Source organism: Aquila chrysaetos, chromosome 3 (genome assembly GCF_900496995.4).
Source record: "Aquila chrysaetos chrysaetos chromosome 3, bAquChr1.4, whole genome shotgun sequence".
Classification (NCBI taxonomy): domain Eukaryota; kingdom Metazoa; phylum Chordata; class Aves; order Accipitriformes; family Accipitridae; genus Aquila; species Aquila chrysaetos.
The window spans coordinates 1,959,685-1,984,639 of NC_044006.1; the positions used below are offsets into that span (position 1 = coordinate 1,959,685).

Genomic DNA, 24,955 nt, shown 5'->3' on the forward strand with positions numbered 1-24,955 from the left:
CAGGGCAGACTGCTTAGTGACAAGCAAGGAATGGAGAAACTGATTTCCGTTGTTTTGTAAGAGTTTTGGGAGCCTGCACATCCTTTTCCCATTGTCCAGCTAAGAAATACTTCAATCATTAAAGCAGAGAGCAAGCTGAGAGGGCGCCTGCACTCCAGGGTCACTTCTGATGGGGATACCACATGCCTGTAGCAGCCGGGCCTCGCTAAGGACGTGCCATAGTTTCATCTCAGAGATGAAATGCTGAGAGCTGGACCTGTGGTCACACACACAGTGCTCAGGGACTGTCCTCCCTGGGCCACAGGCTGCTCTGGCAGGGATTCCACAAAGCACCCCAGCTCCCGGAGCAGCACAGCCAGCCCCAGCAAGGACCGTGTCTCCCGGGGAAGGGTGACAAAACACCTGCTCCTTGGGCTGGAGCCCCAGTTCCTCGGCTGAACACTCACTAGCCTATTTATAGCGGGAAAGACAGGCCTGACTGCTCTGGCAGAGTCATGCTCAGCAGGCCGGCTGGCCGTGCAGCCGATGTGGAGACTGCCTGGCTTGGGAGATGCTCTAAAGCACAGGAGATATGAGCAGTGATGGCCAAGATCCCCACTCCACTGAAGCCAGGAGGGCTTCAGAGGAGGCAGGATGCTGCCCAGCATCGATGTAGTACGGGGTTTGAAAGGGAGCGTAGCGTCCCACTGCTGTATAAATAGCGAGGCAAAGGCTGAGGAGGCATTTATAGAAAATGAATGTGGAATCAAAGCCGAGCCACATATTTTCAAAGCGGGAGGCATCGATCCCACGTTGGCTTTCTGTGGCGATGGCTCTGCACCGTGCCAGGTGATGGATGAAGACGTAATCCTGTGCTCTGATGGATGGCAGTGCGGCAGAGAGACAATTTTTCACTGCACCATTACTGAACTCCTGTGTCTTGACAGGCTGCCTGAGCAGATCCAAGCTCGGTATCTCCCCGAGACATGCTCTCATTCAACCACAATTTATCTGGCCTGATGCAAGGCATGGCACACAGTAAAATCCCACAGCCAGGACTCCGGAGGAGGCCAGATTAGAGACAACCCCAACAATCTCTCCAGTCCTAAAACTATTCATTTAGCTACTAGAAATACCCGACTCTGCTGGAGACCCTAGGGCAAGGGGCCCAGACCACAAAGGGATTCAGAATTGCTGAGAATTAGGTGTCCAAATCCCTCTGAATCGATACAAGGCAGCCAGCTCTCTGAAGATGACTAGCAAGTGTTCTATCAAACACAGCCCAGAACTGGTTTTAGGAGCACCAATATGCATTTATGAATGGCACAGGGACACATCCATTCCCCTCCAATATCCACATATGCGTGATTGAATAAAGCAAGTCCTTACTTTCTGGCAGACATCCATGTGCTTTTTGAGCCCCACAATAGTTTTCCTGGTTATAACGCTGCAGGTTGGACAAGCGACTTCTCCCTTCTCGCTGATCTCCCGCTGCCACTGGTCCTCGGGGTTTGCTGGTGAGGGAGAGGAGAGAGGAGTTATGCCCAGCCACAGAGACCACAACATGCCTGGGCTGCTCGGCAGAGGACAGCCCCGTCATAAGCCTTGATTTGCTACGTTGAAAAGCACTGAAGTGGGGAAAGTTCCTGATGTTAAAAAAACAGAGAAATACTCTCCCAGGCATGGGCCAAGCCAAAACTGGACACAACCATGCAGGCACTTGCAGCTCTTCCTGCCCCACAGCTCCTGCAGCTGCCTGAGCAACTGGGTCACTGGGCCACTTTATGTGGAGTTACCTGACCTGCTGGCATTTCATGGGGAAAAGGAGGTTCATCTTTCCAACCTCGCTGGTATCCTGCACACTGGGAGTTAAAACATGATGATGCTCTCGGCCACCTCGTCTTGCCCTGCATGGAATAACTGCCCCTTGCCAAATGAAACAATTAGCGGGAGTGAAACAAAGGTGAGCATCTCAGCTCTACCCAGACGTGTGCCTGGAAAGCTTCCCTGGCAATCCTCTTCCCGGCAGACACCCAGGCAGCTAGGGGAGTGCTAGCTTCCAGGCATCTGTTTATTTGAATGGCTGTGACAGGCTTTAAAAACACCCGAACTAAGAGATACACGGGGCCAAAACCTGCTCCCAGGTCCAGAGTTCATGCCGTGTTCTCAGCAGAACAGTGCTGGGCTTCCAGCAAGGAAAGCCCAGTCTGAATAAAATCCACCAAGTCTGTTTATTTGGAAGCTTTTGCATGGCTGTGAGATCAGAGAGTCTTTTATTTGAATTTGAAAGCAGTGCAAGGCGTTGCAGCTGTATTTATCTTGCACATCCTGCGTTCCTCCTGCTGTCAGAGCTCCCAGGGAAAGTCAGCAACCTGCGCTAGGGTGTAGGCTGCACCTCAGAGGCTTGGGGAAGACATAATCATGCCCAGAGTTAGGCATTGGTGTCATTCATGGAGATGATGTTAGAAAAGTGCCATCATCCCAGATGCCGACCCAAATTGTGGTCACAGTGAAGCCAGGTGGGACCAAGATTTGGCTATCAACTCCCAACACTTGCAGCAATCTCTCCTGGCAGTGACATGAAGGTAAGGCACCCCTTTCAGGATGTCAGTTGTGGCTGCACCAATATTTTATTTAGGAGCAGCGGCTGTTCCCCCATCTGTGCTACACCTCAAAAGGGCAGGAGCTGCATGCTCCTACTTCTGATTTTGTGCTGCTTCTCCTCGCAAACCTGCCAGAAAACTCACCCAGCAAACAGCCTGCTGGGCCAGGAGTGGTGTGGGGACCACTAGCTGCGAGTGAAGGTGGGGACCGTGCAGGCTTGGAGCAGAGCAGAGGGTAAGCAGCTAAGCTGCACACAGAGCTGCTGCCTGTGCTTTGCCTCTGCCAGCCTCACCTGCTGGTAGATGCACAGCCGTTTCCTTCTTCACACCAGCTCCTGGAGGTTTCTTTTTCAGCTCCTCTGTGTTGGTGTTCCCCTCCAGCTTCTTAGCTCGATGGGCTTTTGCCTTGTCCTCTGCTTTGACGAGACCTGTAGACAGAAGATTTTCATTCAGTACTTGCTTTAATAGCCTCAGACCAACTCGCATTTAGCATGTAAGAAATCTCTACCTCTAACCCAGGGACGCTGAGCTGTCTGTAGGTCTGCCAAGGCTGTATGTGTAGGATCAGGTCCGTAATTATGACAAGCAATATCATAGCAGCTTGTGGTGTTTTATAAACAGAATCATTTCCCCCAACCCAGACAGTTTATGAACTATGGAAACACCATGGCAAAGCGGGGTAGGATGCTTCCAGCAAGGCAGGCTGTGGGAAAGACAGGCTGAGGAGGAGGCAAAAGGGCATTTTGCAAGAAACTGAAAGGGGGAATTGGAACAGCAAATTCAGGATATAAAAGTGATGTTCCTGCTAATGCTCCTACACCGGAAAGGCTGTCTAACTGCTTAGGCCAAGGAACCAGGGTCCCTCTTAGAAAACTGGGCAGACTTTGGGATCCCAGATACCAGATCCCGCAGGACCTTTCATGGCTGGATCCGTATGCAATTGTCACAATGAACACAGGCCTCTCCCGGTCCCGCCAGGTGCTGGGAAGGGTCAGGAAGGAACAGAAGGAGAGGAGGGGTGACTGGGCAACAGGCATACGGGGAAGAGGAAACCTGGAGCAGCTGCCCTGGGTTGCTGGTGACTGTCAGCAAGCCTGCCTGCAAAGCGGAGAGGAACTTGAAGGCAGGGCTCTCCGTGCAGGCAGAGCACCAGGCTCTCAGTCAGCTTCTCCTGAACGCATCCACCCTCCCACCTTCCCTGTGCCTCATCCCCGCACGGCTGCACAGGCAAAGCGTGTGCTTCCCATTCAGACTGCTAAAGGCGTCTCTGCCAACCACCGAAGTACCCTCCCTGCACGGAGCAGGGCCAAGCGAGCAGGAGGAGGCTCAGCACATGCTGAGGCCATGCCAGCAGCGGCAGTGCTACCCGATCCCCCTCTGCTGCACTGAATCCCTCAGCAGTTCCTGGGCTGATCTAAGAAATGGAAAACACAACTTGCAAATGACACTACGGAAAACACAACTTGCAAATGATGCTTTGGAAAGGCCGGCGAAGAGAGGAGGGGGGATCTCCGCTGGGTCCACCTCCCCCAAATCCATGTGGAGTTCAGCCCTATGCCTCCGCTTCCACAGAAGGTGCTGGAGGCAACACAGTGAGTGCCAGGGTCAAATCCACGCCTGCCCTGCAAGGGTCCACATGTCCCTGAATTTGTGGGTCGTGGCTCTTGCAAACCCAGGGTCTGAATGGAGACAGCAACCCACGATGGTGTGCTGGTTTTGGCTGGGATAGCTGGTGGCACCCTTGTCTTTGGGCAGTGAACTGCTGCATTGAACCTTGGGGATGAAGGCAAACGCCTGCCCCTTCTTCACTCTATTTGAGGCAGCGGGTCACCAGGGGGACCAGCTTATTCTCGAGGAACCCACAGCAGACGTTTCAGTCTATGGCAGTGCCTCTGTGGGGAAGTTAAGGGTAACAACCCCAGACTTGCCAGGAGCCAGGGGAAAGGAAATTGCAGAGACCACATCCAGCCTGCTCTTCACTAAGTGTTTAATTCCTTCAAAGCCATTAGTGCCTCTCTGCCAAGTGCCTGTTGTACTAGAAGGTGCTGCCTCCTGCAGTGCCTGGAAATCTGCTTTTTATTTCCCTGGTTGAATGAATCTCATAGCCAGTCCGAATCCAGCCACTCTCGTGCCAGGGATGCTCCAGGTTTCCTCCCTCCTTTCCAGCCCAGCCGCGTGTATTTATGGAGCACGACCACAGTCCCACTTGCCCTTGCTTTGTCAGGCTGAAGCAGCCAACTCCTGAGGCTCCTCTCAGAAAACATCCTGGTAACACATCTCTTCCCCCTTGAATTCACTTTCTTGAATGTGGGCGACTAGCATTGGAGACGATGTCTGAGGGACGGATGCGTCACCCAGCCTTTCCACGCAGCAGAAATCCTTCTCGACGCTATTGGAAATACTGTGACATCCCAGGACGGTGGGATGATGATGAGATGATGTTTCTCATGTCTCGCTTGTGTCAGCAGCTCGTTATTCTTGTGTTACAGCTGGACACACCTGGATCCTTTCCTCTCTTCCCTCATTTCCCAGCGACAAGCTCCCAAGCAGAGCAGACAGGGTTGTTATCAGTGACAGCTCTGCTGCTGCCTTTCATTCCCGTTATGACACTCTTACGTTAAAAGGCACCAGCTCCTCCAGCGTGATATCCCCAGGCTCTGGGTGGCTGCCATCTATCTCCACCACAGGGAGGGCTCTTGGGGAAGGGGCTTCCCTGAAATACCCCAGGGAGAAGCTACAACCCTACAGCTGACCAGAGTCATCTCTGTATTACCTTTCAGTCCAAATGTCCCCGAGATGGACGGCTGCTCCCCCGTAAATTTCTTAGGAGTTTTCTGTTTCCTTCCTGACTCAAAAGAGAGAAACAGAGAGAGAGATTTGGTCAAATAACTGTACTGCCAGGGGGGCTTCAGCAGTCCCAGGGCATGGGGTGGGCACATGCTCCATGTCAGGAGTGGATCACCTTGAGCAGGCCTTTACCCTGTGAAATACAGGGGCTGTCAAATGAAGCACCCACCCACCAAACACTAACGGGATGCTGCTTCCCACCCCACAAAACCAGGAGAGAGAATGGTATCCAGGGCTAATTCAATGAGTGGAAGTGGTGGCTCTGTCTAGTGCCAAAAGCTGTGTGGTTTCCGCAGCTAAGGTGGCTGGGGGTGGTTCACTTTGGCGCTGCAAGCAGTGTAAACCCATGCCATGATGGGGACAACCACAGCCCTGCTTGCCAGCCCCGCAGTGGTAATGGACAGAGTGAGCCTCCTTACCCTGTCCCAATACTTCAGGATAATGGGTTTGCCAGAACCACCCTGGTTTAAACTGCCACACTCAGTGAGGACAGACAGGCTGACATGGCAGCTTGCTATGCTGCAGGGAATTCAATCCATTTCCAATCCTATAGGTCCTATAGAAATAGCTCCACCACAGCTACAATTGGTTTTTAACTCCCAGTGGAGCTGCAAGAAACTGGGGGGGCAAATTATCAGGATGTTGACACAAGGCTTGGATACATTCAGAGAGACACTCGCAGCAGCGTTGGCTGGAGCAGAGCCCCTTCCCGTGGGACACCATTCTCTGGGCTCCTGAACCAGCACAGCCCCAGGCTCTAATCTTACTGTGCTTCATCCTCTCGGGGTCTTCCTCCTGCACCGAGGCCTGGCTGCCCCCCTGCTGCACGGCATCCTTGCCGCTCGAGGACTTCGCCGTGGGGGTGGCGGCTGCCATTGCCTCAGCTGCTGCGATCTGAAACTCCTTGCTCTCCCGGCTCTCCACCAGGCACTCGCCATTCTCGGCGTGGTCCTGGGCCACGGCTTTTTCCGTCTTTGCCTGTTTGGGATGGATGGTGGGGCAAGCTGAACTCTCAGCAGCTCTAGGGCAAAGCACAGAGGGCTTGTTTAAAGAGGGATTGTTAGACAAATGTCCTGACACCTCTCCCCGCTTCACCAGCCCAGATCATGGGAATGGAGGCGGGCATGTTCCCCTTCTCCCAGCCGTCCCTACATCACCACCATGCAGCCCAGCCACAGCCTGGTACCTTTTCTTGCCACTGCTCTTCCCAATGGCCTTCGGCACTTTGTTTTCTGCTTTGCTGGTTGGCACTGGCCGGTCCAAGTGATTCCAGAGCCGATGCTTTTCTAGCTGGGTTTTGGAGGTGAAGGCAGCTTCGCAGTAAGAGCACGAATACGTCAGCTTCTCTGAGATCGCACCCTGTGGGGAGCAGGGTGAGACAGGTGAGCACAGACGTTAGACCATAAAAGGGGCTTTTTCCGATGCAGGCACGAACACCCTTCTGCCCCTCCAGGCAGTTACCAATGGTCCACGATCCCCCCAGGCCAGACCTCACACTGACCTGGAGGGATCCCAGTCCCTCTCGTACACACCTCACGAACCACCCCCGACCCATCTGTGCCCTCCCCATTTTAACCTCACATTTCTCCTGGGGTTTAAGGCCTGAGAGGGGCTTTACCCTGTTGATGGCAATGTAAGAGCTGGCCACTGGAAAGGACAGACAGCCCTCTGGTCTCCTTACCCCTTGGCAGCGCTGGTAGTGGTACTTCAAGCCATAAATGCTGGGGAACTCCAGCCAGCAGCCTGAATTGGGACATTTCACCCTCGAGTGGGCTTTGAATTCATCCTTCCACTGGTTCATCAGGGGGAGCTGGGAACAGGAGAGACAAGAGACACAGCTGAGCAAAGAGCATTGCATGCCTGGGTGCGTGCTGGTGCATCCTGAAGGGGTTGCGGGGGGGCAAATGGGACCTCTGATCATTCCTGTCCACCCCTTCCCACCATGCAGCTGCAAAGTGGACCCCAGGGCTGTGTTTCAGTGCAGCAGTGCTCCCTCCAGCAAGAGGTGCTGGGACAGATGCTGCAGGCTCTACAGGCTAATGATTCTTCGCCAAGACTTTACCTCGCTGTGCCTCCCAGAGCACAGACATGCTCCCGGCCAGGCTGGGGAATAAATCAGGCCAGAAGTCACCCGGGTGATTTAACCACCCCACATTTCATCTAGTCAGTAAATCACCCCAGGCCCATGCTCTCATGACAAACTGCTCTGTGTGTTGTCCACACTACTGTGCAGGAATTAAACTGCACAACTCTGAGGGGAATAAATCACGCTTTTGCCGGTGCTGCCGGATCATTAGCCAAACCTGACGTGGCTGCAAAAAAATCCAGCTCATCTGGGCATGGCCCCGGGAAGGGGAGGTTGCAGGTGGGTACTGTTGCCTAACCAGGGCTTTGGAGGATGCTGGATGCCTGCATGGAGGGGATTGAGGGGCCAAGATCTTGCCGAGCCCAAGAGAAGGCTGCTCTGAAGATTAAACCACCGGGAAGGCAGGTTTAACCCCAAAGTGGGGCTGGCTGGAGCACACGGTACAGCAAGGCACGGAGGGCAAGTCAGAGGGAGTGAGGCGGGGAGGGCATTGGGGATCAGAGCGCGTGTGGTCTTACGGGGATGTCTTTCAGAGCCTGGTTCTCAGCCTTGGGTCGCCCTTTCTTCCTGCCTTCGGTTTTGTCACTGGTTGCATTTCCTGCAAACAGACGCAGCGCACGTCACCCACCATCCGGCCAGCCGTGACGGAGGAGCTGCTGTCCCGGCAATCCTGCTGCCCGGCCCCAGCCTCCCGCCGCCCAGCTGGCTCCCTCGCTCCGCACGGGGTCTGCCTCGGCTCTGGGCTACCGTGTCCCTACCCTGGCCGGGATGGAGATTCCCCTTTGGAAGGCAATGCCAGCTCCCCTGCAATTCAGTGCACAGCCCCTACACCTGCAGATACCTGCACGGGAGGTGGCTGCTTCTCCTGCTGTTTGCTGACCCCTCTCCTTTCATTTACACAGAGCAGTTTCAGCACAGCTGGGACTTCCTTCGGAAAACCATCCATCTGCTTGGGTTGGAAGAAATCCTTCAACAACTACACTACTTAGCAAAAGAAATCTGCGTCTAGGTCGGCACGCTGGGCCCTGAGCAGGCTGTCGAGCACAGAAATCCCCCATCCCCTTTGCACGGCCAGTGTGGCTGAGCAGCCCCAGGGCTGCAGAAGGACACTGGCCCAGGGGATGTGACGAGCACATGGGGAGCAGCAGGGATGGGGATGGCCAGGGGTGAGGACAGGGCAAGGCAGTGCTTGGGGGACTTGGGTGGGGAGGAGAAGCCACGGGGACAGCTTTGCAAGGGGTCACAGCTCTGTGTGTGCTCAGAGCAGACTCTTTCAGCATCCTGAGCACGAGCTGAATGCCAGCGGGGCCGAAACGTGCCCAGTTCAACCAGACATTGCAAGCAGGGGCGACTACAAAGTCCCTGATGTTGCGTGATGCACCGTGCCAAATACAAGCACGTTAAACTGCCAAGCCCCAGACCAGACACTTCAGCTCACAACGGCAGCAAAACTCCCTGATTTCACCTACTTTGCACCCAAAATGGATCGAGCAAAGCGGTACAAACACCACGAGAACTTTCACCGGGGTTTGTATGCAGGGCCTGAGAGCAGTTCACCACATCAATCCACTTTCACATCTAACCTCCCATCACTCCAAGCAGGAACAGAGCACCCTGGTTAACCCGCGGGTCTGGGGAGCCTTGGCAAGACCCCACTCCCTTCGCCCAGTGCCGTCCTCCCACGGCTCTGCACTCCCGGTAGGCCTTTAGCTGCTTTTTGAGGGCTGACCTGTAATTTTAAGTGATGCTGGGAGTCAGTGTAACCCGAAGACAAACAGTACAGATGTGAGCAGCCCACGGAAAATGCCGTGTACAGAAAACTGAGACTGAGATCTAGGAGGGCTTAATGAACGGGACTGGGAATAAAAGCCATTTGCTACGAAAACAAAAACAAGCCAAAAAGCATCCCTGAGAAGGAAACCCTAGAACAGCTAGGAGAGGATAAATGAGATTAAAAAAACTAAACTCAGCCTGTAAAACACCCTTCTCTGGTGAAAATCAGGTAAGAAGAAGAGGCTGGAAGCCGAGCCAGCAATCCATCCAGCTCCTGAGAAACTGGAGCTCAGCTCCAAGTCTGGCACTGGCTGTAATCAGAAGCCAATCCAGGATTTTTTTTTGAAACAAGGGAGAGAGATCAAATGGAAAGCCAACCAGTTACCTACAAAGGAACTGCCAAAACTACACACTCTCTCCCTTTTCATGCCTTCTGCCCCAGCAGCCAGGGGTAAAATAGCAAAGACAACAGTTGGCTCATTTATTTCCAGTCCCCTGAAGTCCCGGCAGCTGGTTTGCTCCACTTTGATACCTGTTAAAAGCATCCCTTGGTGATGTAGCATCCTTTGGGAATCCCTCTAGCCTAGAAGGCCTTGTCTGCGAGAGGGCTATAAGAAAAAGTCCCTAAAAAGCCACTTACCTGCCCCCCCTGCAAGGCAGCCTCTGAGCTGTCCCAAAACCACCCCCTTTGGTTTGGACACCTACCTGCCTGGCTCCTGCCCCAAAATGGCTCGTGGCCCTAAGGAGAGGGGAGGGTTTTGTAAGCTTGGCCCCAAACCATGCTAGTTCTGGAGCAACAGTGCAGGCTTCATTTCAAAATTCTTGGTGAGTGCCCGAGAAGAATGTCTGTGCATCACAGCTGACCTCTGCATTTTGTATCTTCTCCAATGCTCCTAAGTGCACACTTAGACCGGGCTTTTCCCCCACACTCGTGTAAGCGAGGGCCTCACCCTACACATGAAACAGAGCTACGTTTCTTGCACATCAAGGGACCCCACGAGCTGGGAGTTTATGAAAAAACACCAAATTATACAGGATTTGCAGCAAAAGCTCACAACACTGCAGTTACCTGATTATTGCTCTCCCTGTTTTTTGCTTTCTCTCCTAAACACTTCAAAATATTTCAAATTCGAAATGTCCCGCAACAGCACATCCCTGCCCCTCCAGGCAGCACTCCCTGGAAGCCCAGCATGTCTGGGGTCATGGCTCATGCAGAAGCTTGGGCGAAAGCTCTCCTCTCCTTTTCACAACCTGCACAAGTTTCAAAACTTTTGGAGAAGTTTCATGCCAAACACAAGAGCTCCCAGTCTAGCCACCCCTCAATGTCCTCGTTATCAGCTGCTGTTGGGGGACAGCGAAGACAGGGACGAGAAGAGCAGAAAACACGTCTCCTCTCCCAGCATCCCGCTCCTGGCTACTCACCACTGGCTGCGCTAAACCCCGACCCTCACAAACCCGACGGTGCTCAGTGTTACAGCTGGCACTGTGGCTGTGCCCCCCTGCAGCAGGTTACCACAGTTTTGGGCTGAGTCAGCCACGTGGAAATGTTGTGCTCATTAGAAACGGTGGACTGGGGATGGCCTGCTGATGGACTCGAGGCTTCTCTGGACCAAGAGGTGCCTTGGAAAGGATGCTCCCTGTGCCAACTAGGCTGCTGCATCCAAGGGGGGGCCAGCAAAGCAACTACAGGAGAGGCCCCTGGCTCCCCAGTCCGCATCAAGCCTAATTCACCCCAATGAAGTGAATCCTAGCAGACATTTCCACCTCCAACACTTCCCCAGGGAGAGCAATGAAGTATCTTCATCACGGAGCATCCTTTACTCTGCTTCATCACTTTCAGTCCATCTAAACCAGAAGGGTGGGCTAAAAAAAAGGGCTTTTCTACTTTTGAAGGTGCTGATAAGATTTGGCACAGGGAAAAACGCTCTCCTGAACACAGGTATGTTCATGCTGTGGACAGCTGGAGTTCATTCCCCTCAGTAATAAGTTACAACCCTCTGTTAGCAGTTACAGCTTCAACCCCCTCAAGGGAAGAGTGGCATTTGGGAAACATTTAGGACACACGCCATTTCCCCGTGAGGCCACTGATTTTGGGTGCCTGTCTGAGATACATCTCTGGGGGCTGACCCTCGCCTGGGGTGCAGGTAGCCCTCGGCATCCAGGGCTGCTGTTAGCAAGGTAAAGGCAGCGAGAGCCTCTCCGTACCCGTAGAGGGGATCTGCCCAGCGTAAGCAGACAGGAGAAAAAGTCTCCTTGGGCCTGGAGATTCCTGGATAGAGAAATCAGCTCTCCATCAGAGTGACAGCCCTTAGCAAGCAGGTCCCCTGGGGCTCGTACGCTCACAAGGCTCCATCCCGGGGGCCGCGACACGGGAGACAGCAGATGGTCTGAACTCATTTAAGCCTTTCCATCCTTTGATGTAACACTTAGCTACCAACACGATAAATAGGCAGCGAGACACCCATCTCGTTAAGCCAGACGCGCGCCTCTCGAAAGGGAGAGACGGTCTCCATCCCTCCCTTTCCGTTCCAAGGGACTGGCTCTCTGCAGCTCCGAGGGCCTGGGGCTTTTTTGGCCCAGCACAGCCCTTGCCGGTGGGTCGAAGTGAGGAGCGGAGGCATGCCGAGATCCGACGCACTCACACCCCCTCATTTTGGCAGCTGCCCCCCAACCCCTGCCACTGGGCTCGTCCCCTCTGCCCCATCCACCTCCATGGAAAGAAAAACCCAGTTCCTTACCGAGCTTGGGCAGCTCTGCTGGCGCGTTTATCCTTGTCTCCGTCCTGCTTTCTTTGCTGGCAGTGGGTTTGTTAGAGCCTGCAGTTTTCCTTCCACCTTTACAGGTATAGGAATCCGCCATCTCTGAAAGAAGCAGGGGAGGCATTAAAATTCACTCCTCGGAGCTGGGAGCAACACATGCTGAAAGCAAGGAGAGGTGCTGGGGAGGGAGGGAAATTAGAAAACTATCACGCAGCTTAAAGCTTCCCACAAAGAGAAGAAATGGGATGCGTTTCCGAGCATTTGTTCTACGGTCGAGCAATGCCATAGACATGGCTGAAAAGCTGCTTTCATTATAGGCTGGTTTCCCCTCCACATATAACAGCAAAGACTTTATTAAAAATTATGGGCTGACTTTGCCCAGAGAAGTAGCGAATAAATGGCTTTTCCTCTTCGTTTATTTCTCTGCTTTCATTTAAGACACCAAAAGAAAAAAAAAAAAGTGAGTTTTAATGAACAGATGTAGTGATAAATTTCCAATTTTCCTTATTAATGGGAAACTGTTATAAACTGAGAATTGTTAATGTTATCTGAATTTTCCGTATTAATAATTCAATTTGGCTTCTCTATAAATAATGAACATCAGGAATTATCGCAGAAGGCTCGGTCTTGCTCCCAACGGAAGCGGGCAGCAGGACACCTCTCCACTTTGGCATTGCCAGGACGAAGCCCACGGCGCGGCTGGCTCTGCCCCCGGTTGGTTTTAAGTACCTTCCTCCCCTCCCGACAGCACTAGCAAAGAAAGACAGACGGGGGCTGCATCGAGAGATGCCGCATACAGCCCCAGGGGAAAGGAGCCCTCCACGCCTCCACAACGAGAGCATCGAGCCCTCGGGAGGCGATTCCCCGGACCACCACGGCCTTGAGACCTTGATCAGGACGCGATGCTGATGCTCAGCCAGGCACCAGCAGCGTGACTAAGGGAAGTGCCAACTGATACCTTCTTCGCTTTTGCTCGACACTTCTCTCCCACACACTTGGGTTTTTTAAAACACAGATTTGACTCGTCACCCCCAATCCCTCCCACGAGATCACGTTTAGCATCATTTAACTCTGAACAGAGTTGATGCCCTGAGCATCCAAACTTATCCTCCCTGTCCGGGCAGCCCAGAGGGAAGGCACAGGTCAGGGGAGCATCTCCCGTGTGCCCGGATCGCCGGCTATGCCATCAACACGTGGGACATGAGGGTCTAACGGTCCTTTCTGAGGTGCCCCTGGGGACTTTCTGTGCAGGATTGGGCACTGTGCATCGCATACAGCCCAGATGCTCCAAGAACTGGCAAATGCTTCTGGCATGTGTTTGGCGGGTGACACATATGTGGTTGTTTGCACGGACACAAAGGTTAATCGGATCAAGTGAGAAATTCCAGCCTTGGCAACAGGTTCTCTGGCATTTGGTGCTGAACATCGGGATCGTTTATTCAGCCAATTTGGGCTCCTTCGGTGGGAGACCTGGGTAGGAGCTGCAGCCTGACTGCAGTGGCTCCTTCCCAGGGATGGCTGGTCTCCGGAGCAGGCACAGAGAGGGGTCCCTGTGGCCCCTTCCCAAATCACCGCTCCGCTCTCACCCGCATGGGCACTGCTACAGTCCCCGATCCTCCGAGGACAAACATGCCAGTCCCCTCCTTCCTGTGCTGCCTCCTGGCACCTCTGCTCCTCTGAGCCATCCTCAGACAAGTTGCTTGAAGGAAAAAAAAAAAAAAAAAAAAAAGACTCACAAAAGACCAGCGAACTGCAAGCTGAAATCGACACGATCTCTGCGCTTTACAACAGGGTGAAAACCAAGGGGAAACCCATGCAACTGATGCCTTTATCCAAACCGGGCTAGGGCCAAAACACAACCGTGCCGTGGCTTCGCCCCTTGGGCCGGACACACATCCCAGCAGGAAAGACCAGCGCCGCGGCCCCCCACACCAAACGGCACCCACCGTCACGCTCACACCCCGGCGCAGGCGGGCAGGGCTGCCATCTGATGGGTGACAGACCACAAAACCTCCGTGTCTGCCTTGCTGGGCAGCTCGAGGATGACTTGTGAAGGGCTGCGCAGAGGGCAGACCTCACCAACAGCCAGGCCGCCCACCTCCTGCTCGCTGAACACCCCGCGGCAGCGCACACCAAACCACGGGAGCCGGGGCTGGTGCTGAGCATCCCCTTCCGAAACCACTGCCGCGTTCAAGGTGCCTGGCTCAGCTTTGCTCCCAAATGCTTCTTGTTCCCCTTAACACATCTGTCCCCTCAAAGGGATCCTTTCTGGCCAGCTTAAGAGGTTTTGAACGCCTTTTGTTTTTCCACACCAAATACTTCTTTGAATTTTGTTCCCTTCTTATTTTTTGGCTAAATGAAAAATAAAAATCCCATAAACCACTTAGTGAGAGCCAAACTCTGCTCCCTGGCCACTGATACAACCCCAGGGATCCCAGAGGAATTGCCCCAGAGCCAGAGAGCAGAAATCAGCCCATTGTTTTTTTGTGGGGCTTTTTTTTTTTTTTTTTTGTAATGTCCAAACTTCTCACTCGTTTTTGAGTAAGACATGCTGAAACCGGACAACAGCCTGCGCCCTTTCACGCTTTCATTATTTTTTTGGTTAAACAGCCTTTTGCAACTGGCAGTGGGAGAAGATATTGGCAGGTCCTGCCTGTGAGCAGGGCTAGGATGTGGCACGGGAAGGTCGGGGCTGGCAGCATCTTCGCTGATGAAGCCCCCAGCTCAGCTGCAGGCGCCTTTTTAGAAGTTCGCGGCAGCATTTTTGAAGCGTCCCACTCCAGCTCTGGAAAAAAACCCCTCGTGTCAATAGGGGAGCCCGCGCAGGATGAGCAGAGGCCAAGTCAGTGGTGATGGGAGCAGGGGCGAGGAGGAAACCTGTGGCTGCGGGAAGCGGGGAGCAAAGCCTGAGAACCCACCATGTGAAAGGCACTGCTCCCGAGCCACCGGCAGCCCTGCCCGGCTGGCACGGCCAACGCTCCTCTGCCGGGTTTGACGAGGGATGGCAACGTCCCAGCCACTCGCAGGCCCAAAAGGCTCTTTCCCTCCGTGACAGATCCCTCCTGCAGAGCTGCCGGGCTCTGCAGGCTGGGCACAGCCTGGAAATTGGGCATAAACTGGAAAAGGGGAAATAATTCCAGGTATAAATGCCCGTCTGTGACCTTGGATCGAGTCCACGGGAGCATGTGTGCAGCCAGGGATGGCCGTGACCCTCTCAGCCCGACAACGTCCTTATGGCTTGTTACAAAGGGGAAAGTCACTCGTGGGTTCTGACCACAAATTTTCCTGCCGGGACTCCCGCCCCGGTCCCATTGCTACGGATGCACTGTTCAGCGCACCGACCGGCCCGATCACCCGTCGATCCGTTCCACTTATCGTTAATAATTTACCAACGGCTCCAGATGTAGGCAGCACCAAAAAGGCAAGGGAGCTGCCCGCCCCTGCCTGCGGTGCCCTGGCACAAGCAGCGTGACAGGCAGGGTGCAGGCAGAGATGGGACGAGGCCAACACGGATGATGGACGCCAAAGGGCACTGCCGTCTCCGTCGCTGCCGGAGGAGCCGTTCTCCCTCCCGTGAACTCGAAGCCGAACCGCAGCTGCGGCCACGCGCTGGGAGAAACTTCCCGGGAATCAAGACGAGGAAGCGGCGGGAGAGGCTTCCTCGGGAGGGAGCGGAATCACCCTCGATGGAAGTTTCCCCAAGAGGGACCCACATGGCGGGTGAAGCCGCGCAAGCCGATCCCTCCCCGGGCATGGTCGGTGACCGGGCGGCCCCGGAGCCACGCGGTGCAGCCCCTCGCCATCGCCCACGCCGAGCGAAGGCCGTTGGCTGCTCCCAGCGAGTCTCTCCTGGAGGAAACCGCTCACCCTGCGGGCGTGAGGCCACCCTGCTCCCGCCGAGCCGCTCCGTCCGGGCGCCCGGAGGAGACTTTTTGACGCTTTAAAGTTTCTGTCTGAAGCACGTTAGCCGGTCCGTCCCCCCCCCTCGCCCGTCCCCAGGCACAAAAGCAAAGGGGAAAAGCACAGGCACACGCTCGGCGGACAGACAACGAGACCTCGTCGTGCCGAGGTGGGGACCGGGGCGTCCCCCCACCACTACCCCGGGCATCCCCGGGGGCCAGCGGGCACGGGGACCCCTGCCCTGCCTGGTCCTGCTGTCACCTCCCCGGGCATGGCTGGGCCATCGTCCCTGTCCCTGTCCCCTCAGCCGTCCCACCCCGCCGTTCACCGGTCACCGAGCAGGCAGGGCCGCCCCGGGCCTGTCACCTCCCCGGGCCTCACCGGGGGCCGCCTCGCCGCCTGTCAGCCAGCCGGGCCGCCCCGCGGCCTGCCGCCTCATCCCCGGGAGGGAGTCGGGGCTCACCGCCTCCCTCCCTCCTCCTCCTCCTCCTCCTCCTCGGCGGACCGGGGCCCAGCGAGGGGCCGGCGGGGAGGGCCCAGCCCGGCCGCGCCGCCGGGAGGGGAAGAACTAAGCGGCAAAATGGCGACGCGGCGGCGGGCGGAGCGGAGCGGAGCGGAGCGGGGCGCGGGGGGGGGGGGGGGGATTCCCCGCCGCGGCGGGCCGGGCCCGGTGGACGGCGCGGGGCGGAGGGGCGAGAGGTTTTGGGGGGGGGGGGGGGGGGGGGGTGGTGGTGTGGGTGCCGGCGGGGCCGGGCCGGGCCGCAGCTCGGTGCTTACCTCGGCGGCGGCGGCGGGCCGCGGTGCGGGGCGAGCAGGGCCGGGCGCCCCCCGGCCGGCGAGGCGGTACCGCCCGCCGCCCCCCGCTGCGGGCCGCCGTGCGGGGCTCCCGGCGCGCCACCCCGCGGCGGCGGCGCCGCGCTCCGCTGCCGCGCTCCCGCCCTCTCGCCGTCGCCGCCGCCGCCCCGCCGCCGCGGCTCATGCGCGCTCCCCGGCCCGCCCGCCCGGCCCGGCCCGCCCCGCAGCCCCCCGCCGCGCACCGCCCCGCGCCGGCCCCGCGCCGCGCGGATCGCGCGTGGCTCCGCCGACGGGCCGCGACCGGCGCCGGGACCGGGGCCGGGCGCCAGGGCGGGCGGGGGCACCGCCCCGGGAGGGCGGGACCGGGCAGCGCCCCCCGGCCCGGCCCGGCCTGACCCGGCCCCCGCTGCGGGCAGGGCAGGGCAGGGCAGGGCAGGGCAGGGCAGCCCTGCCGCCGGCCCCCGCTGCCTGTCCGGGGCGCCGGCAGGGTGTCCTGCCTCTCGTCCTCCCCTCCAGGGTGTCCTGCCCGTCATCCTGCCCTCCAGGGTGCAGGCAGAATACCCTGACCATTATCCTGTCCTCCAGGGTGCAGGCAGGGTGTCCTGCCTCTCATCCTCCCCTCCAGGGTGTCCTGCCCGTCATCCTGCCCTCCAGGGTGCAGGCAGGGTGCCCTGCGTGTTGTCCTGCTCTGCCAGGTGCAGGCAGGGTGTCCTGCCTGTCATCCTCCCCTCCAGGGTGTCCTGCCTGTCATCCTGCTCTGCAGGGTGTCCTGACCATTATCCTGTCCTCCAGGGTGCAAGCAGGGTGCCTTGCCAGTCATCCTCTCCTCCAGGGTGTCCTGCCCATCATCCTCCCCTCCAGGGTGTAGGCAGAATACCCTGCCCATCTTCCTGCCCTCCGGGGTGCAGGCAGGGTGCCCTGCCCGTCCATCCCCCCAACTGAGCCCCGGGTGCTGGCAGCTGGAAGGAGGCTCTGGGTCCCCTTGCGAAGCCACCCTGGCTCCCGGGTGCGAGGCTGGCACGGTGCCTGCGGGATAATCCGTTTTTCCCAGCTCCAGGGCTCAGGGTGTCACCCACGCAGTGCTGGTGGCACCCAGGAAGGTGCCGCAGGGCAGAGCCAGCCTCAGTTACCGGCACCGGGAACGCACAGCCGCGCCAGGATCCAGCACCGCCATCTGAGTGGCTGCAGCAGCCCAGAAATTAGGGAAAAACTGGACAAATTTTGCCATGCGAGAGCAAAACCCAGAGTGACTGTCGCTGTGGGGGCCTCCCTGCAGCACCATCGCCGGTGCCGTGGCTCACGCGGTGCCGCCGGGAATTGGGAGGCCCCATGGCGCGGCCATGCAAAATCGAAGCGAAAAAAAACCCAACCCAAGTTGGGAGTTTCCCCGCAGTTCCCCTCTTTGTCTCCATTGCGGGGAAAGAGCTTAATTAACGTCTGCGGAGAGCAGGGGAAGCTTTGTGTAATTGCTAGGTATTATTATCGACGGAGCGGAGGGTGATCAGCGGGGTGGGAGGGACAGGCACAGCCCACCTTCTTTGTATAAAATGAGGCATAACCGAGGCGGCTTTGCTTCCCAGCCAACGAGCTGCCTGTCGGGAGAGCTGCTAACCTGCAGCAGGCAGGAAGGCAGCTGCCTGTTAGGGCTGTCAGGCAGCTTCACATGCCCACCGGGACCAGGCAGCATCTTCAGCACCTTCAAAGTCTTCTCCTCGCTATAAGGCTGCAAACGGTGCCCAGTCGCCTTCACTCGTCCCTGCAGCATCCCGACGGCCACGCTTGCATGCAGGCACATGCGTGTGCAGAAGAGCCACCACTTTTGTTTTCTGCTATCTGCAAAGCACAATTTTGCATCTCGAGGAGCGGGGTGAGGGTGTGAAGGAGATGCCGGGGAGCCCGGCCAACCGGGGGGTTAGAGAGTGGCCAGCCACAGGCTGGTTGAGGTACAGAAACTCTGAAATAATGCAATATAAAGGCAACCACAGCTGCTATTTTCAGGCCCAGCTGAGCAGAGGGGAGGGGGCCAAGGAACGGACTTGAAAAGAACAGCAAATGTAGAGCAGATGCTGAGGAGTGCTTTGTTTCATGTGCAGAGTTGTACCGGTGTGGAAGAGCTGTGCTGGGAAGGGGAGGAGGAGGAGGAGGAGGAAGAGCAGCGGGGGCAGTGGTGCTGCCTTTCTCCATGTGCTCACGGGAAACCATCGCATCTCCTCTTGCATCGTGGCTTTCTCGCAGAGGTGGGTCGTGGATGAGAGCTCGTCCTCGCAGACCGGCACGATGCCGTGGCGGGGACGGGGCCACGCGTACCGAGCGGTGATTCCCCGGTGCTCTGGCCCCTGGGTCACCGTTCCCACCATTGCCACCGTGCAGGACAGGAGGAGGCAGAGGAGAGGCAGCCCGGCGCACGCTGCGGCTGTAAATGCCTGAGGAGGTGCTTGGCAACGGGGATGAAGCAGTTCAAGCCGTCGAGCATGTAAATGAAATTGATACAGACCCCAGGAAGAGGAGCGGGGGGGGGGAAAAGCAATTATATAAATCTTGGTGTGCAGCCCGTCTTACCGGGCTTCCCACGGAGGCCGTTCCATTTGGTGCGGCTGCTCCTTTGCATCGCCTCTGCTCCGTTCCCGCATCAGGCTGAACAGAGGGCAGGGGCTGCAGGCAGCGGTGCGGGCAGGGTGGGAGCCTCTGCCTTCTCAAGAGGGCAGGGAAAATTTGGATGTATTCAAGGCAGCCTTCACCAGGGCTGGCAACCCTGGCCTCATCTCCCCACGACGGGCAGGGGTGAAATGGGGTGACCCAGCGGGGTGTCACCCGGGACAAGCACACTTATGCCTTCCCTCCTCCTGCCACTTTCCTCGGCTCATTGAGGACAGCCGAGGTGCTGCCATCCTACGTGTGCTCCCGACATCGCTTCTCCGGCCTCTCGTGCTGGTGTCGAGCAGAAGGTCTCCCCGGAGCTGCCCCTGTGTCTGCCGGGATGCAGCCAGCGTGGTGACCCCCACCCGTGACCCAGCATCGATCTCAGGTACCCCTGACAAGGGTCAATTCTGGCTTGTAAAGACACCTGGCCAAGAGTGAAAAACACCACAAATGAGCAAAAACCCCTCTTACAGGAAAGGCAGGAGATAATCTGATTTTCTGGCTGCAGATCCTCCTGGGGTGTTGGGACCTGAAGCCAGGACCATGCCCCTTGCCCAGATCAGGGCTGGCCGACTGGGCACTTGCACAGCGGGTAACTTTAAAATATATATTAGCCCGACTGGCTGCAGCAGCACCTTTCAAACCATTAAAAATATTAGAATAAAATGGATGCTGGGTGTGCAGAGCCTCTTCCACACGCCACTGGCTCTGGAGACATCTCAAAAAGTCCTGCTAAATGCTGTGTGCATGGGGCTGTGCGGGGCCAGCACCAGCATCTCTGCCAGGGGGGGTGGTGGGATGCTCAGTGCATGGGACTGGGAGGCACTGGGAGGGACTGGGAGCCCAGACTTCAGCCCACGTCTGCTGAGCCTCATGCATTAGGCGCAGAGACAGGCGAAGGAAATGGCACGACCGTGATGCCCAGATCCAGGGTGGGGGACCTGGCATTTCCACGTCTCCCAGGGCTTTATCCTGGGATAAAGGATCGCAGCCAGGTCCGGAGCCTGCAAACCCACTCCGCGGCTGCTCCGTCCCCTAATATCCTCAGAGTGGCGGGGGACGGCGCGGGGGGGCACAAAGCCCCTCGGACCGGCTCAGCGCTCCCGCATCCGCAGGACGGGCTCTGCGGTGGCTGGTTTGGCTGAAGCAAAGCGATCCCAGAACAAAGAGAGAATCGCTGCTGGTTTGTGAAGCAGCATCCGGGCCAGCCCCAGCCCTCCTCCCCAGCGCGCTGGCTCCGCAGCCCGGGCCTCTGATTGGAAACCGGAGCCCGCGATGACTGTGAGAGCCATGAATTATGCTGATGGCTTTTTTTATTATTTTTTTTTTCCCTCCCTGTGCTTGAATGCACTCAGCAAATATAAGCAAAAGGAGAAAAAAAAAAAAAAAAAAGAGCGAGAGAAAATCCTAACAGATTTAATTTTAGATATGGCGAGAAAGCAAAATGGCTGCAGTGCAAAGAAGGAAGGTTAGCAGAGGAAACGCTCCTACAAAGAGAAACGAAGCTCGCAGCAGCCCTGAGGCTGCTATTTATTATTTACAGGGTCGTATTGGCCTGGGGGGCATCTCCCGAAGGGAGCCAGTCCCAAGCCAGGGGGGTCGGGTCCCTGGGGCACCCAACTCCCCATGGAGGGCAGCGGGGAGATGCAGGGTCACGGGACAGGACTAGGGGACCGCAGGCTTGGTGACAAAGCTGTATGGCTGCAAAACAACCGCACAAACCCCCAAATCCTCCCTAATTTTAAAAAACGTATCCTCTGACGGGAAGTGAAGCAGCTCGTTTTGTTTGGGGGGTTTGAAGGTTTTTTACTGGAGCCCCCCGTTAATGTCCCGTGCAAACATGCAGCCTGGCCATGTGTCAAAACCAAGCCCGAAACTTTCCCTTCCAAAAAAGGCCCAAGTGAAATGCTGCGAACGTTTCAGCATGTTTCTGCAGGGCTTATTTTTGCAGCAAAGCTACTCATGTTTCCAGGCTGGGGAACAGCGCTGGTCGAACCAAACGATATTAATTTTGGACAAATTATTTATCTCAGCCCCGCTGCCTGCCCTGGGCTGAGCTTCAAGCGGTCGCTGCTGCCCCGCGGGGCTGTCCCGTTCCTGCCGCTTTCTGCCCGTGCTGCCTGCCCTCCCTTGGGTCATCGCTTGGGAGTTCCCAGCCTGCAAATGCCATCTCCCCCTTCCTCCAGCCCTGCCAGACCCCCGGCCCCGTGCCGGGCTGTCCCGTGTGCCGCCGAACCCGGCGTGAACGGCCGGGGACCTGCTCCAACCCTGCCTGGGTGCTGCCGGTGCCCGGCGTTGCTGCAAGCAACGGTGAAAGCTGCGGTTCTGCAGCTGTACCTGCACCCACTCTTCTCCGTCCTTCCCGGTTCCGCACCGTGCCTACTGGATCTGGGAGCGTTTCTGGCTCTGGGGAGGCAGGGCTCTCGGCGGGCATCCAGGAGCTGCGAATAAGGACCCAAAAATGAAGGAAGTAATATAGGGGAGAAAAATGAAATGAAGCAATTATCCCTGCTCCGATACTTTCTAATTAAGGGAACTGTCACCCTTATTAAGAGGCCATTAATTCATCGTCATAAGTCACCACCAGAGTGCAAGTACCAAAAACGTGCCTGGGCCATCGGGAGCGGAGCAGCATCCCCTCCTCCCTGCGCCGCAGGCTCCAGCGCCGTGTGAGAGCCGCTCCTCGAGGCCACGGGGCCACTCACAGCTTTCTGCAAACTGTGACCTGCTCCCCACACTGCGGCTGGTGCTTTAGGAAGCCGTAAGGTCTGCCGTGGTGCTCAGTCTGTCCCGGGCAGGGATGAGCCCATCCATCTCCACCTGCATCCCTGTGCCTGTGCGCTTTGCTCTGCGTGGTCCAAATGCATTTGCAGTGCAAAGGATGCAGTGATTTCTTAGCAGAAGTCAGCTCAGCCGCTCTGGGGGAACCAAACCCCCAAAGAGTTGCCAAAATGTCCCCAGCCCTGTGGTTAAGGTCAGTGTTTCTCCTAGCATCACCTCCCCCTAATAGCCAACTCCATCTCCGGCAGCCTCTCATTATGCATTCTGCATGGAGGGCCCCGCATCAGCTTAATTAACAAGGTAAGAAAGACGGGACCTTTGAGGAAATCTTAATTATATTATCCATCTCACCCTGAGTGGCATCTGATCCATCCCAACACTGTTCTCAAGTTCATTAGCAATGAATCAAGATTGATTAGTCCTGGACATGCAGTGAGGACACGCTGGGGCAGGCGGCTTCTGCTGAGATCGCTGTGAGACCTCGTGTGTCCCCAAGCCCCATCCTTTCCTCCGGTGCCAGACAGCTGGGATGGCGACCAAGGCTCGGGGATAAGGCAGCCGGAGGTTTGCCAGCACCAGGCTGCGGCTGCCGGAGCATCCCAGGAGCAGCCGTTTCGCTGTGCCACGCACCAGCATCTCCCCCAGCTCACGCTTCCCCGAGATGCTCTGATTTATACCAGCACCCGTGCAGCCCTACCAGGCTGCTGTGCCCCCCACCACCCGCACCCTGTTCTCCTTCCCCGGGGTTTGTGTGGCCCTCACATGTGGCGTGTGCCACCAGTGACTGGGATTCCTCCTTTTTTCTTGCCTGCCATCCTCCTGCGATGCATTCAGGTGCCTGCAGGTCTCCAGTGCAAGAAACTTTATGAGGATCTGCCTGAGAGCACCAAAAAGGAGATGGTTTGAGATGGTTTGTAATCACCCCTGGACACCTGATGGGAGGACAGGGTCCTAATTAGGTCAAGTGTGTAATCTACTGGGGACTGGCATTCAGATTCAAACCGGCCTCCGTTCAGCAGAGCCTGTGGTAGGCGCTGCCATCCCTCCCTGCTCAGAAAATTGTGTCCTCGAACCCCGTGCAGCCAGGGAAATCGCAGGCTGTGTTCATAGCCCAGCATGAATTACAATGTTGGGGGAATGGGCATCGTTTCCTGAATCAGAGATGCAATCAGCAGCGTTTCAGAGCTGGAGGTATCTGTATCATCAAGCCGGGCTCTGTAATTACTTGGACAAATTAGGCATGCATTTTCCATGTGCAACTGTGTTGGCTTTTTTTTTCCTGCTTGAAAACCTTGCTAGAATCTGCAGACTGCCTCTACCACTGGAAAGGGATTGCTGGATTTTTCCTTTATAAGACAAGAAGATGCTGAACATTATTTCTGATGCCAGTAGTGCATTGTCCTGCTTATTGCAGAAAATCACCGCGAGCAGAAAAAGTTAATCAGAGACGACAAAGTCGCATGCTCTCCGATAGCTGCCGTTGCCTGCCCCTTCACTCCGATGCTGCTGTCCGCATCCTCCTGCCCGCTGCATGGGATTGATTTATGCTTGCTGGTGTTTTCTGTTTACTTTAATTGTTGTCTGGTTTTAATATTGCATGAATCTGCGCCCAATTCATCTGCGTTTCATTGTCTGGCGCTGTTTGTTTTGGGGCAATGCCTGAAATACCACTGGCAGATAAGTGCTAGACAAATGTAAGGTATTTTTCTTCCTCAGCAAAAGCTGAAGATTGACCAAGCTGCCTCTCGGTCCGGAGAGGAACCCGAGCACCCATCTCCTTCCAGCACCCGGGGGTCTTGGTGCAGCACCCACCGGCCCAGGTTCTCGCTCAGGAGCCCTTGAGGAGGACGGTGCTTCCTCAGTGCCGCTGTCCAGATGGATTTTGCTGTGTGCCCAGAATGACCAAAGGCAAATCTGTGGTCAGGGCTGCTCTGGATGTGTCCCTGCTACCCCGGGCAGAGTCCGGCCCTGGATGCCCCTCGGACGATGGCACCAGTCACTGGTCCGGAGCCAGAGCAGTGGTCCAGAGCCAGCCTGGAATGATGCTCCGCTCTCACCATCACCATCCTCGCCGGGACGAAGGCGCAGCCGGCACAGACCCCGCTAGGGCAGTGGGCTCGGGGGCAGGATGGCATCCTCCTACCTGCCCCATGAACATCGTTTCACGCGGCTCCTCCTCCAGCTCCGTCCTGCCAGGTCTCGGCAAGCCCAGGTGGGTCTCAGAGGGACACCCCAAGAGGGCTATTTTCGGGCTCCGGCCGAGCACGCTGGTGGGGTTTCTGCTTTCTTCTGTGCAGATAAGGAGCCGGAGGGAGCCGGAGCACAGCCTGGCACGGGTAGACATGGCACACGGGGAGGGGAGCCCACGGCTACGCACGCCCTCAGGAGCACAGCCAAGGGGCAGCCAGGCTTTGGGGCAGAACTTGGGGGGGGGGACCCTGCCTTTGCAGGAGGGGTCACGGGCAGCCCCAGCACCGCTCTGTGCACCCCAGCTGCGTTTCAAGCAAAACCACCACCAACTTGCTGCGTGACCACAGCCCGAAGCCGGAGCCTGGAGAAGTCATTTCTCCTCCACGCAGCTCCGAAGCTCTGGAGAGAAGCTCAGCATCTCCCTCTAACGATGCTCCTCTCCCACAGCCAGACACCCAGCAGCCTTCGTCTGCTCTTGGGGATGCTGCCCGCTCCCTGGCCACCCCACAGCCCCGTGTGCCCCCACCACGGCTCCTGCTGCCCCCCCGGCACCCACCGCTCGGGCAGAAATTAAACCCGTGGTGGGGGAATCAACCCGGCTT

General features: G+C 56.9%; 1 protein-coding gene across 11 annotated transcripts in view; it reads right to left on the reverse strand.

Annotated features, from left to right (window-relative positions):
* ZNF512B (zinc finger protein 512B) overlaps positions 1-16,871 on the reverse strand; it is a 36,450-nt gene extending 19,579 nt beyond the window's left edge. For 2 of the 11 annotated variants that reach the window (XM_030008642.2, XM_030008635.2), the window contains exons 1-9: positions 16,329-16,349; positions 12,027-12,149; positions 8,034-8,113; positions 7,111-7,239; positions 6,616-6,788; positions 6,197-6,450; positions 5,356-5,433; positions 2,876-3,010; positions 1,369-1,493 (exon numbers count right to left, since the gene is read on the reverse strand). In XM_030008642.2, the coding sequence (XP_029864502.1) occupies positions 1,369-1,493; positions 2,876-3,010; positions 5,356-5,433; positions 6,197-6,450; positions 6,616-6,788; positions 7,111-7,239; positions 8,034-8,113; positions 12,027-12,147 (1,095 nt within the window). In that variant the 5' untranslated portion in view covers positions 12,148-12,149; positions 16,329-16,349. Of the gene's footprint in view, positions 1-1,368; positions 1,494-2,875; positions 3,011-5,355; positions 5,434-6,196; positions 6,451-6,615; positions 6,789-7,110; positions 7,240-8,033; positions 8,114-12,026; positions 16,261-16,328; positions 16,350-16,724 lie in introns of those variants that run through there. The other 9 variants (XM_030008645.2, XM_030008636.2, XM_030008641.2 and 6 more) reach the window with 8 other exon arrangements.
* Between the last annotated feature and the right edge of the window lie 8,084 nt (positions 16,872-24,955).